Source organism: Scylla paramamosain, chromosome 5, assembly GCF_035594125.1.
Source record: "Scylla paramamosain isolate STU-SP2022 chromosome 5, ASM3559412v1, whole genome shotgun sequence".
Lineage (NCBI taxonomy): Eukaryota > Metazoa > Arthropoda > Malacostraca > Decapoda > Portunidae > Scylla > Scylla paramamosain.
The window spans coordinates 29,867,556-29,881,175 of NC_087155.1; the positions used below are offsets into that span (position 1 = coordinate 29,867,556).

Here is a 13,620-nt window from a genome sequence, read left to right on the forward strand (position 1 = left end):
AGATGGAGGGAGAGGGAGAGGGAGAGAGAGAGAGAGGGAGAGGGAGGGAAAGAGGGAGGGGGAGGAAGGAATGAAATAGAGGAGAGAATGACCCAATATACTGGATTTGAAAGGGTAAGGGGGAAGGAGGGGAAGGGAGGACGTATGAAGGGGGGTGAACTGGTGGAAGGTGGAGGGGAGGGAAGGAGGAACGGGGAGGTGTGGACTTAGTGTGGGTCGCGGCGTGATATGGAGGATTATTGGTAAATATTTGAAACCCACGATGGGATTTGCCTGAGAGAGAGAGAGAGAGAGAGAGAGAGAGAGAGAGAGAGAGAGAGAGAGAGAGAGAGAGAGAGAGAGAGAGAGAGAGAGAGAGAGACAGACAGACAGACAGACAGACAGACAGACAGACAGACAGACAGACAGACAGACAGACCAGAAAGACACACAGACAGACAAACAGACAGAAAAACAGGCGGACCATATCAGACTAGACCAGACCACATACAGACAGACAGAAAGACAGAGACAGACAGACAGGCAGGCAGAAAGACAGATACAGTGACAGACAGACAAGCAGATACAAATAAACAGACAGACAGACAGACAAAACAGACACACAGAAAAACAACCAACTTTATGCAGACCAACGAATACAGATAGACAACAAGAAAGACAAAATACAGACAGACAAATACAGATACACAAACAGACAGAGAAATATAGACAGTTGTTAGATTTCAATGAGAGAGAGACCCAACACAGTCCTCGGAGCTTAAACAAATTACATGAGTTTACGTTGGGGGGAGAGAGAGAGAGAGAGAGAGAGAGAGAGAGAGAGAGAGAGAGAGAGAGAGAGAGAGAGAGAGAGAGAGAGAGAGAGAGAGAGAGAGAGAGAGAGAGAGAGAGAGAGAATCAGTGTAGCAACGTTCTATACACACACACACACACACACACACACACACACACACACACACACACACACACACACACACACACACACACACAATTACTGTTCTTCATTGACTAATTAGTATAATTATCTTCCACTTGATTAATCTCCTAATCTCTAATGATCTCTTATTCGAATAATGGGATCCGACTTTATCGACTCCTTGTCAGTCTATCAGGCCGCCAGGCAGCTCGTCTGTCTGTCTGTCTGTCTGTCTGTCTGTCTGTCTGTGTCTGTCTGTCTGTTGTAACAATATAAATTTGTTTGTACGGATAAGGATATTCATATGTATCTGCATGTGAGCTTGTATACTAGTATGCATGCAAAGAAAAAGCAAGTGACAAACAATGTTTTTATTTGATTATTTAGATTTAACTTTTACGGTAACAAGAAAAAAACAAGAACAATAGTTAAATAATAATAATAATAATAATAATAATAATAATAATAATAATAATAATAATAATAATAATAATAATAATAATAATAGTAATAACAATAATAACAATAATAATAATAATAATAATAAAACAATGGGGTTTGCGGAAGTTAATGATTGGATAGTCGAATTCATGATTAATACATAAACCAAATCAAAATTAATTAAAGAGATGCTAAAACAGAGTAATAAAAACACACACACATACACACACATACACATCATACGCTACTTGAAAGTGTAACAAGTTGACTCAGTAGACACTGAACGCAAGACTTACTGCTTCGCGATGATGTAATATTTAAGACGGCTCTTTATAACACGAACAATTAAGTCTCCTTGTCTTATTTACACACTTTTGTCATTAGGAATTCTCAACGGGTTTTCCATTTCTTCCGGTTGGCTGGTTCCCTAAAAGTTTTCCGGGAACTTGTTTTTGAATGGAATTCACGTGTTCATAATCTTCGAGTTAATTTAGAGCACTGTTTCTCTCGGTAACAGATATTCGTGAGCTCCCTTTCTCTAACACATAGATTTTGGCCTTGTATCTATGTAACGCTGAATTAACATATTTTCTCCTGGCTGAAGCAGATTTACATCAATGCACGAAAGGTCACGCTAATGTATATGGCAACCTGTTAACATGCCGTGTGGATAAAGGAAATAAAAGCACTGTGTTATATATGACAGCATTCGGCGGAAATACGGCGGAAATACACCAGTGCCTTATGTATGACAGTATTCGGCAGAAATACAATCATTGAGTAATTTATGAAGTATTCGGATTAATTTGAATTCAACCGCAAATTCTGTATTGTATTACAAAAAAAGCGGCGCCTAGACTTGTTTACATCTCACGATCGTAACAAGTAAGAATATTTCCATTACAACAGATCTTATCGAATAAAGCAAACAATGTAAGTGGACCCAGCTGGTTACCCTGTGTTGAAATTCTGCTCGGTCAGCAATTATATAAGATCCTGCCTAAAGATAATATGTTCCGGACGTGGATATTCAGACTGCTTTATTAAAAACACTGCAATGATCCTGGACGTTCTTCATCAGTTGCCATTATTATTATTATTATTATTATTATTATTATTATTATTATTATTATTATCATTTTATTATTGTTATTACTATTATTATTATTATCATTGTTATCAAGACATTTTACCATAACTTCATCAGAATCCATTTAATCAACTTGCTGATAATGATAGTGATTATAATGACGGTGTTAATGCTGGCAATAATAAAGGTGGCGGTGTTTTCATTCTCATTTCGATAGCAGTAAAGAAAGACGACGACGAACACGAGGACACATGAATGCATGGAAAGGGAGACGAGGCGGGGCTGTGATAAGAGTAGACAAAAAATGTGGAAACAACGATATGGGAAGGGATTGATACGAGCAAGAGGTACGAGTATGTGGGTGTTGGGGTGGGTGGAATGGTGGGTGAGCCTGACTGCCAGGACACACCCCACCACATAACATGCAACACTATTCAATAAAAGCCTGCAGTTCAGCCTAAAATAATTATTGGCCGCAGGGAAAGTTGATGGTCAGATGGCGATTATTATTATTTGTTCTGTGCTCTCATTATTGTGTGTGTGTGTGTGTGTGTGTGTGTGTGTGTGTGTGTGTGTGTGTGTGTGTGTGTGTGTGTGTGTGTGTGTGTGTGTGTGTGTGTAAAGTTTTCACCATCAAAAGAATTGTTTTCGCAATATTCCTAGGGTGCCTTTCGTTCCCAGCCTCCCCGCGCCTCGCCGCCGCCACGCTTCTCTGGGCACACCTTTACGCTGCTTCCCGCCGCGTGAGGCAGATCGGGCCTCGTCTTGCCAGATAAATCCTCAAACGAAGCGTGAAATGATGTCAAGAGTTTTCTTACGCCCCCAACACTTGTGTTCACCTCATTCTCATCTTATTTTCTACCAATCCGCGCCCCGCTTAACCTTCCCTCTCTTCATCTGAGTCTGTTTTCCATTTCCATTACCCAGCATACTATCTTGGACCTGACTCCACTGCCTCACTACTTCACTACATATCTATCTGTAAGCGCATATATATATTATATATATATATATATATATATATATATATATATATATATATATATATATATATATATATATATATATATATATATATATATATATATATATATATATATATATATATATATCTCCTTTACCAGCCACCGGCCAGTCCCAGTCTGCCAAGTTTTGTCTGCAAAGTTTTTAATCACATCCTCAACATCCTGCCTGGTTTCCTCTGCTACATCGCCTATAGTCCCATCATCATTCTTTTGGTGCTTTTCAATATTATCTGGTTTTCTGATCACAAGGTTATCTCTCATTTTGCATATTTAATATTTATGTGGTATCTTTAATTTTTCTTATGCGTATATTCCTGTCTAAGGATTAATCCCAATACTAAACTCTGCATTGCTGTTTGCACATCTCTTATTCATTACTGATTACGTTCTGTTCATTCCATGACTCACATCCATAAGTTGCACCAGGAGATACACGATATTTATTGTCCAGTCTTTTCCTTTATATTGTCAAGGAGACTCAAAGGTTATGTTTGTGCTTTCCATCCTACATTACTGTGTCGTTTTGTTTGGTGTCTATTGTAGAATATTAATTTGCTTTCAATTCTTAACCAGAGAAATTTCATTATCAACTTCAAGATTTTTTCCTCCAGTGTCAGTAAAGTTGGGTTTTGCAATACTTTTAGAAATAAATCATAATTTCATCTTCTATTGAGACAGGTGAACACCCACCTACCCATCCAACCACCCATCCACACACCCACCCCCCACCCATCCACACGCCCACACACACACTTTTTTTTACCTTTTACAGTTACCATATCGTTTGTCTCCCTCACTCTTTTCTCCCCTTTCCTGCAGTTTTATTTCGTTAGGAATTTTTCTTCTTTCTTTCCACACTCTTTTTATTTTTTCATCGGTGCAGCATCATATTCACCTGTCATTTTCCCTTAACTGCCGCGGTCCTTCGTCCCTCTCTCTCCCTCCCTCGCTCTCTCCCTCCCTCCCGCCCGCCCGCCCTCCGATACACAACTCATCTCTATTCCAGTCCATACAGACGTACGTCGATTTCACAATAAAGGACTAGAAAACCGATGTATGTGGCAGCGAACCGATCCATAATTTTTCCCAAGTCAAAATGGAAATACAAAAATAACAGGTAGCTGACTAAACAGACGATGCGCATTACCGAGACAGTATGAAAAATAAAGACAAAATAACAAAAAATTACGACGCGTATTGACTAATTTATGAATTTTTAAAAGAAGAAAAAAAAATGTACATCAATACACACACACACACACACACACACACACACACACACACACACAGTGAGAGAGAGAGAGAGAGAGAGAGAGAGAGAGAGAGAGAGAGAGAGAGAGAGAGAGAGAGAGAGAGAGAGAGAGAGAGAGAGAGAGACAGAGAGAGAGAGAGAGAGAATACTATCTAAATAAACAAAATAAACAGGCGATACAAGATACGCATTACTACGATGATGAAAATAAATAAAAAAAACAAATTAATAAACAGACTGCATTATCACAAGGACGAGAGATTAGAATAAGCACAATCCTCCTCCTCCTCCTCCTCCTCCTCCTCCTCCTCCTCCTCCTCCTCCTCTTCCTTAATGTGTGAAGCGAGTAAGTGTCCTCCATGCCTCGCTACATCAACTCTGCCCTTCTCTCATGACCCTCGTGAAGCGCCCGTGCGATTACACCTTCGTCAGACTCACAAGGCCAGCGAGGGACGTGAGCAGGAGCTTCTGACGCGGTGTTTGATTAGCAGCTCGGCTAATCCAATTACCGGACAGGGCAAGGCACAGCGGCAGCCAATCAGAAGGGGATTATGATGGCAGAGTAGCAGAGGGCGATGAGGAGTATTTGCTTAGTAATCTTGACTGAATTACTGGTGAATAATCCTCTTGGCAGCTGTATTATTGAAGGCTAGCTGCAATTTTTATGCACTATTAATGATTAACAGCGGGGAAGTTTATATATAAGTTTCATTCCCAAAGGTCCTCAATGCATGTGTGTGTGGACTTAGTAATCTGAGCCCAAATTAATGAAATATATGATCTTCGAAATGTATTAACGTTGACAACCTTAAGTTTCATCGCAATAACGACGAGGATCAACACAGCAGCTATTCATTTATTTATATAGATTTTTTTTTTCCGAAGGTACGGAATGATATATGGAGAAAGAAAACGCATTAGTCTCCCTCATATCTTAAGAAGACGAGAAATTTCCATACAACAGCAACACTTGAAAACACGAAAACCTTTTCAGACAGCTTTTTCTTCCCACCGATGATAAATGCACACACACACACACACACACACACACACACACACACACACACACACACACACACACACACACACACACACACACACACACACACACACACACACACACAGAGAGAGAGAGAGAGAGAGAGAGAGAGAGAGAGAGAGAGAGAGAGAGAGAGAGAGAGAGAGAGAGAGAGAGAGAGAGAGAGAGAGAGAGAGAGAGTAAAAAAAAAAAAAGCGAAGGAGAGAGAGAACACCACTTTGTCACGACCACAGACTACTATTCACTGGATCAAAATTAAAGAATAACACACGTCGGAATACTGATCCACTCCATCCACTCTAGTCTCGCCCCGCCAGCACGGAATACGCAGCACGCCAAAGACAAATGCCTCTGCTACTCGGCGTGCTGGCGGCGCTGCGACGGGCGGTGGCAGTCTGAACTGACGAGCACAGGACAGCTTGATGTAATTTGGTAATTTACTCCGCTGAGTAGGTGTAACTGAGAGAGAGAGAGAGAGAGAGAGAGAGAGAGAGAGAGAGAGAGAGAGAGAGAGAGAGAGAGAGAGAGAGAGAGAGAGAGAGAGAGAGAGAGAGAGAGAGAGAGAGAGAGAGAGAGAGAGACGGATACAGACAAACAGGCACCACCACCATCAACAACGACAACGACAACAACAACAACAACAACAACAACAACAACAATCTGAATAAAAAAAAAAGATAAGAATGAAGTAAATGAGAACAAGAACAATGAATTATTAACACTGCGTTCATTAGTTACGATGAAGATTAGTGGATGTGTAAAGCCGAGATCAAAGGCGTTATTGTGAGCAGTACACATCACTCGCTAAATTATTCTCTCCCGGCACAAAGAACAAAGTGCTTGGAGGTGGCTGTGACTACTGAGGATGTGCGGGTGGCACTTGGTGTGGAAAGAAAGGAGAGAAACAGAGGGACGACGAACAAGGGAGAAAGGAAGTGTGAAGGAGAAGGAACGTAAAAATGAAAAACCATAAAAACTCCAAAAAAAGGGGGAACGTGAGAGAAAGGAAGAGTGTGTGGAAGAAGGATGGTGAAAAATTAAAAAAAACAAAAAAACAAAGCAAAGTCTTTTAAAGGGGAGTTGAAAGAAGGGGAAAAGTGGAAGGGAAGAAGAGGGAAAGCAATGTATGAAAGGAGAGTGATGGTAAAAAATAACAAAAAAGTAATATTAGCTTGAAAAAAATAGAGCTTGAAAGAGAGGATAAAGAAAAAGGGAAGTAGAGAGAATATAAAGTGTAAAAGTACCGGATCACTAAAAACATGAAATATATTAAATGTGAAAAGATGTGCAAGGAATGGAAGCTGAAAAAAAAATACGATGAGAATCTGACATGACAACAAGAAAGAAATCGGATAGGAGGAAAAAAAGTAAAGTGTAAAGGGAACGAGTTGTAAAAAACAAAAATACAAGATGATATTTACGTAGAGAAATACCAAAAAGGGGGAAAAAAAAGGAAAACAGACAGATACGAGGAATTCGTGCCATGAAGAAGAGAAAGAAAATAAAAAAAAGGATGAAACGAGAGCGCAAGGCAGATGAGTGGCAAGTCATGAAGTAATACAAATGTCTGATACATAGAAAATATACCAAGAAAGAGAAACAAAAAGAGACATGAAGAGAATGTGACAAGAAAACGAAACTAAAAAATACAAAAGGAAAAGAAACAGAGAAAGCAAGGTAGGAAACTGGCGAGACGTAAACTTAAAAAGTAATGATAGGTTAATAAGTAAGGAGGTGAGAGTAATTTTAGTAGTCATGAAAAAAAAACTAAAAATACAAAGAGAAAAGAAGCAGAGGAAGCAAGGTATGAAAGTAGCCAGATGAAAAATAATGTGTGTCATATCAACAGGTAACGTGGTGATAAACATGAAAGACCGTGAGAAAAAAAAATATGAAGAGCAGATGAAATGAAGACAAACAAAAAAAACGAAGGAAAATAAATAAATGAAAAAAAAAAACATGGTAGGAAGGAAGCGAAATGTTAAATAATACGTGACATTTCAGTAAGTAACGCGGTGAGAGAATTTAACAGCGTGAGAAAAGTTATGAAGAGTAGGTGACATGGAAACGAAACAAAAAAAAAGGAAAAACAAAGAAAAGAAGGAAAAAAAGTGGCGAAATATAAACCAATACGTGACATGTCAGTAGGTAACACAGTGAGAGACATGAAAGAGCGCGAGGATGTGTCGGTGAATATAGAGACGCACAGTTGAGGATGAGGTGGCCACAGGTGCACAGGTGAGGCATCCATCCCTTCAAGAACCTCAAGACATAATCCTCTCCCGCAGGCAGGCTCAGCGCAGACCTCCAAACCCACGCTGAAGGAAGGCATCGCGACAAATCCCTCCCCTGATTCGCGGCTTGCAGGAAGAGGTGCACTTTTTAACTTAATTTTTTGTTCATTACTTTCCCTGGACGAGAGAAATTATTTTGTGGTAGGAGACAAAGAACAAAGACTCGAGTGATTACGTGCTTCTTGTGTGTGTGTGTATGTGTGTGTGTGTGTGTTTCTCTGTTTGTGTCTTGTCAGGATAAAGAAAGGACACGGTGCTGGAAAGGTGTAGGAAAAAAGTCAAGATATTGCGAGTAATTTTCATTTTCCTTTATAACTAGTGCATTCAGCGTCTTCAGCCGGGTGTGAAGATGGCCGGAAAGAATAGGCGAAGGTAAAAATGTGACGCAGGTTGTAACAGCAGCAGTAAAGTTGTAGCGAGGAGAGGGACGATAAAGTAGAGAAGGAAGAGTAGATGAATGACAAGGAAGAGGACGAGGAAGAAAAGGAGGAAATGTAGAAGAATGACTACGATGAAGATGACGAAGAAGAAAAGGAAGAAATGTAGAAGGATGACTATAAGGAAACAAGGAGAAAACGATGCAGGAGAGAAGGACGAGGAGTAAAGAATAACGAGAACGAGGAGGAACTAAGGACGAGGAGTAAAGAATAACGAGAACGAGGAGGAACTAAAGTAGAAATGAAGCGATAAAGAAAAGAAAACAATAAATATAAATAGAGAAAAGACATATATAAAAATAACTTCTCAAAAATTCTAGTCCATAAAAAAAAATCTGAAACAAAACGAGCGACGATGTCATAAGAAATCATAAAAAAATAGACAAAAACAACAGAACGCCCCTGCTGAAAAAAAAGTAAAATAGTAAAAAAACAAAAAAACAAAGGAGGAAAAGGAAAGCAAGGAAGGGCTATAAAACAAGAATAAAAGGCGTTGCTGAGAACCGAGAGGACAAACTGGATTCAATGGGTCAATAAAAAGAGGATGAGATCTGAAGCACACACAGATACTAACACACACACACACACACACATACACACACGAACAACGATAAAGAAAACAACCTCTTCAAAGGGCGGGTTACGATAATTTCTGAGAGACTGACCTCACTGTTGTACCGCGAGCCAAGTTAGGTTAGGAGGAAGCCAGGTCACGAAAGAGGGTTTACTACTATTATTATTATTATTATTATTATTATTATTATTATTATTATTATTATTATTATTGTTATTATTATTGTTGTTATTATTATTGCTGAGCTTTGATGTGATGTGGTGTGATGTGGTGTGTGTGTCTGTGTGTGTGTGTGTGTGTGTGTGTGTGTGTGCTTAGGTAGTAGTGGTAGTGGTGGTGGCTGTGGTAGTGGTGGTGGTATTATTATTATTATTATTATTATTATTATTATTATCATTATTACTAGTAGTAGTAGTAGTAGTAGTAGTAGTAGTAGTAGTAGTAGTAGTAGTAGTAGTAGTAGTAGTAGTAGTAGTAGCAGCAGCAGCAGCAGCAGCAGCAGCAGCAGCAGCAGCAGCAGTAGTAGTAGTAGTAGTAGTAGTAGTAGTAGTAGTAGTAGTAGTAGTAGTAGTAGTAGTAGTAGTAGTAGTAGTAGTAGTAGTAGTAATGATGGTAGTAGTAGTAGTAGTAGTAGTAGTAGTACAGAGCAGTAGTAGAATAATTATAGTAGTAGTAGTAGTAGTAGTAGTAGTAGTAGTAGTCGTGGTGGTGGCGATGGTGATAGCAAGTCGTTACAAGTGTCCCATTACAGGTATCGTGGCTGCGGCACCGGGACACACACCTGCTGACGGTGGGGCCCTACACGTATACATCCGACCAGAGGTTCCGCGCCGTGCACACCCCGGGTTCCGAGGACTGGACGCTGACGGTGAAGTTCGCTCAAGTGCGGGACTCTGGCATGTACGAGTGCCAAGTGTCCACCACCCCGCCCATGAGGCATTACATCTGGCTCACTGTTGTAGGTGAGGAGAGAGAGAGAGAGAGAGAGAGAGAGAGAGAGAGAGAGAGAGAGAGAGAGAGAGAGAGAGAGAGAGAGAGAGAGAGAGAGAGAGAGAGAGAGAGAGAGAGAGAGAGAGAGAGAGAGAGAGAGAGAGAGAGAGAGAGAGAGAGAGAGAGAGAGAGGAGAGGAGAGAGAGAGGAGAGGAGAGGAGAGGAGAGGAGAGAGAGAGAGAGAGGAGAGGAGAGGAGAGGAGAGGAGAGGAGAGGAGAGGAGAGGAGAGGAGAGAGAGAGAGAGAGAGAGAGAGAGAGAGAGAGAGAGAGAGAGAGAGAGAGAGAGAGAGAGAGAGAGAGAGAGAGAGAGAGAGAGAGAGAGAGAATTCATGAAGTACCTCCAAGACACTAGCACTAGTAATTCAAGGTGAGTCATGTATTTCTCCTCACCTTTCCAGGTATCATTAATTACACTTCCTTGATCCTCCTTCCTTTCTTACTTAATCCTCTTTCCTTCGCTCGCACCATTAGGCGCAACTACACCACACGCACCAACGTAGCCACTGAAACCAAAAGTACCCCTTGAAGCATTCCCTTTTACCATTATCAACACAAAAGGACCTCTCCTTCTTTCACTTTCGTCCCGCAAAACATGGCTCCATTATCCCACACATCATCTACTTCCCCAGTCTCTTTCATGCAGCGTCCTCATTCACTCAGCAGGAGGACTCAAGGGGGGATTAGCAACGGTACAATTCACGTGCCATTATTGCCATTATCTGAAGTAAGTAACCTTGACCTTGAGGTAAAATGGGAGGAGTTAATAACGGAGTCTTGATATTCTTAAAAGTGGGGAGAAGAAAGGGAAAGCAAATGGGAAAGATGAGGCAAGGGAAGGAAATGTTGAAAAAAAAGCGAAAAAAGAGATTAAAGTAAGATTCTGAGGATGATGCTTGGTTAGAAGGGGAATAAAGGAGAAAGGACGAAGACTAAAGGAGAAAAGAGAAACGGAAGGGTGGAAAATATAGACAAAAAGAAAAATGTATATAAAACAAAGCTGAGGAAACAGTATAAAAGAAAAAGATAAAGCAGATAGACAAGTAGATAAAGAACATGACTATCAATAAGATTAAAGAAATTAAGAAAAAAAAATTACCAACAGAATTCCATTATGAAAAAAAAAAAAAAAAAAGGATAGGGGAAAAAAAATGCCAGACTAGCTTTGGGTCCTTCAACACATACCATTTCAAGTTCTCCGTTCACCCTTCATTGTATTTTCCTCCCTCTCCTTAACCACGCGATCAATCCACTAGCGATGCTTTACGATCTAAGAACCATTTTTTCCCCTCCTTTGAGCTCCTACTTAATCGCTTTTAGCCGTAATCCCTCATATTGCCCGTGGCCACAACACGGCTTCTTATCCTGTTCTGTATTGATCCTGCCCAGCCTTCCCTCCTCCTCTTCCTCCTTCTCTCCCCGCCCTGGGCCTTCAGTCTTCCCCTAGGATTATTCCCCTCCGCTGGTCTTTACCTTCTTCTTGGGTCCTCGGAAAGATGCCTCGCCATCCACCTCTGTTTTTACATCTCATCTTCTTCATTTTTATTTTTCCCTTTCTTCTTTCGTTCTTTCTTCGCATTCTCTTTCTTCATCGGTCTCTTTCTCCTGTCTTTCATCTTCTTTGCGGTTACTGTTCCCTCTTCACTTTTCCTAACCTTCTCCTCCTTTTCATTTTCCGTGATGTTCTCCCTATACGTCTTCTTCGTCTCTTTTTTTTATCATTATGCTTTCCGTTCTCCTATCTTTCCTTGTTATTCCCATTTCGCTTCAATGTTCCCTGCAACTATTTTTCATTTTCTCTGCGGTTACTCTTCTTACTCTCCACTTTTCCTAACGTTATCCCTCCTACTATATATCTCCTTTTCCTTTACTTCATCTTTCCCCTGCTGAGCCTCCTCCTCCTCCTCCTCCTCCTTCTCCTCCTCCTCCTCCTCCTCCTCCTGCTGCTGCTGCTCTTCCCGCCCTGGCCCGTTCTTCACGCCCCCCTAACATCCCCTCACGCTCCCTCTGTTCCCCTCACGTCCCTTCTGGTCCCCTCATGCCCCCTCTGGTCCCTTCACGTCCCCTCTGTTTCCCCTCCCGCCCATAGCTCTCGTTCAACCCGGTCCGACCATCAGTCACTCAACTCTGGTTACCGATCACTTGCAACCCGCGTCAGCCAGGGGATGGAGGGTGGCGCCGCGGCCTCTGTGGAACGAGGAGAGAGAGGAGCTGCGTGGCTGTCCCTCCTCTCCGGTCTGACTGCTTTTATGCAGACGAATGTGACTGCAGGGAGGAAAGGACCTCGCAAGAGTTTGATGAAGGAGGAGGAGGAGGAATCGGAGGAAAAGGAGGACGTGAAGGATAGCCTGCCTCTTCACTCCATATATTCTTATTCGCTTGTGGTTGTGTGTGTGTGTGTGTGTGTGTGTGTGTGTGTGTGTGTGTGTGTGTGTGTGTGTGTGTGTGTGTGTGTGTGTGTGTGTGTGTGTGTGTGTGTGTGTGTGTGTGTGTGTGTGTGTGTGTGTGTGTGTGTGTGTGTGTGTGTGTGTGTGGTGTGTGTGTGTGTGTGTGTGTGTGTGTGTGTGTGTGTGTGTGTGTGTGTGTGTGAGCACGTAAATTACAGTGTTATAGCTCCTACCACTCTCAATATCTTTAAACCTTCTTCAGCAATGCGTATCATCTCATCCATGCTATACTATCATTCTCTAAATAACCTCTATCCTCTCTTCTCCCTCGACCAAGCCTGGATAACCTCCCCTTGTCTCTGAACACTTAGCATCAACACAACATCCAACTACAGTTCCAGAGGTCTCCACAACAAATCCTATTCCTAATAACAAGCAGGCAGTACAACAATATGACAAATCGTCTCTATGTGTGCTTTTTTGTCAGCTTTGTTTGAATACGATGACAGTCACATACGAATAAAATCATGACTATACAGAGAAGCAACTCATACCAACAACAGATACTCGTATGTGAGGGTGTGAGAATGTCTTCTTAACCCTTTTAGTTCCCTTGATCGTCCTTGCTTATCCTTAATAGCACTGTAAAAACTGTTTGCAATGAGACGCAGGAGAGGGAAGAGGGAAAACTTTAGCTTAATTTTGCTTTTTTTTTTTTACGCTGCAGGAATATTTACGAGAACCTAGCAAAAAAAAAAAAAAAATAAATAAATAAAATAAATAAATAAATAAATAAATACTGTCTAAAATCTTATAGGGTATTAAAGGAGAAAAATCTGTCTAGCAGTGAAAAGAATTAATACAGGCCCCCCAAACACCTCTATACCACCCCAGTAACACCACCTTCATGCCAGCAATGGATGTGTGAAGATGTGAGGACGTCTTACTGATATATGCCTTCCAAACATCTCCTATACCACTCCAGTAACACTAACTTCCCTCTCCACTCATCCTCTCCTCCGCAGCCAGCCACTAAAAACAGGAGTCCGAAAAGCTGTAATTGGGTAGTATTTTTTCAGCCACATTATACGCCGAAGTATTTATCACCACAATCGCAATTTCCCATCGAGAGTTTATGGACACTTCGTCTTTTTACGGTTATGAGGGAGATGTCGTT

The 13,620-nt window shown here is 41.2% G+C and overlaps 1 protein-coding gene and 1 long non-coding RNA gene across 2 annotated transcripts in view; one reads left to right on the forward strand and one right to left on the reverse strand.

Moving 5' to 3' along the window:
- The window catches only part of LOC135100811 (neurotrimin-like), a 158,788-nt gene that overhangs the window by 119,914 nt on the left and 25,254 nt on the right, over positions 1 to 13,620 (forward strand). Inside the window, exon 4 of the mRNA XM_064004158.1 lies at positions 9,820 to 10,030. Coding sequence (XP_063860228.1) covers positions 9,820 to 10,030 — 211 coding nt within the window. The remainder of the gene's footprint in view (positions 1 to 9,819; positions 10,031 to 13,620) is intronic.
- LOC135100812 (uncharacterized) overlaps positions 1 to 13,620 on the reverse strand; it is a 62,771-nt gene that overhangs the window by 28,721 nt on the left and 20,430 nt on the right. The window lies entirely within an intron of this gene.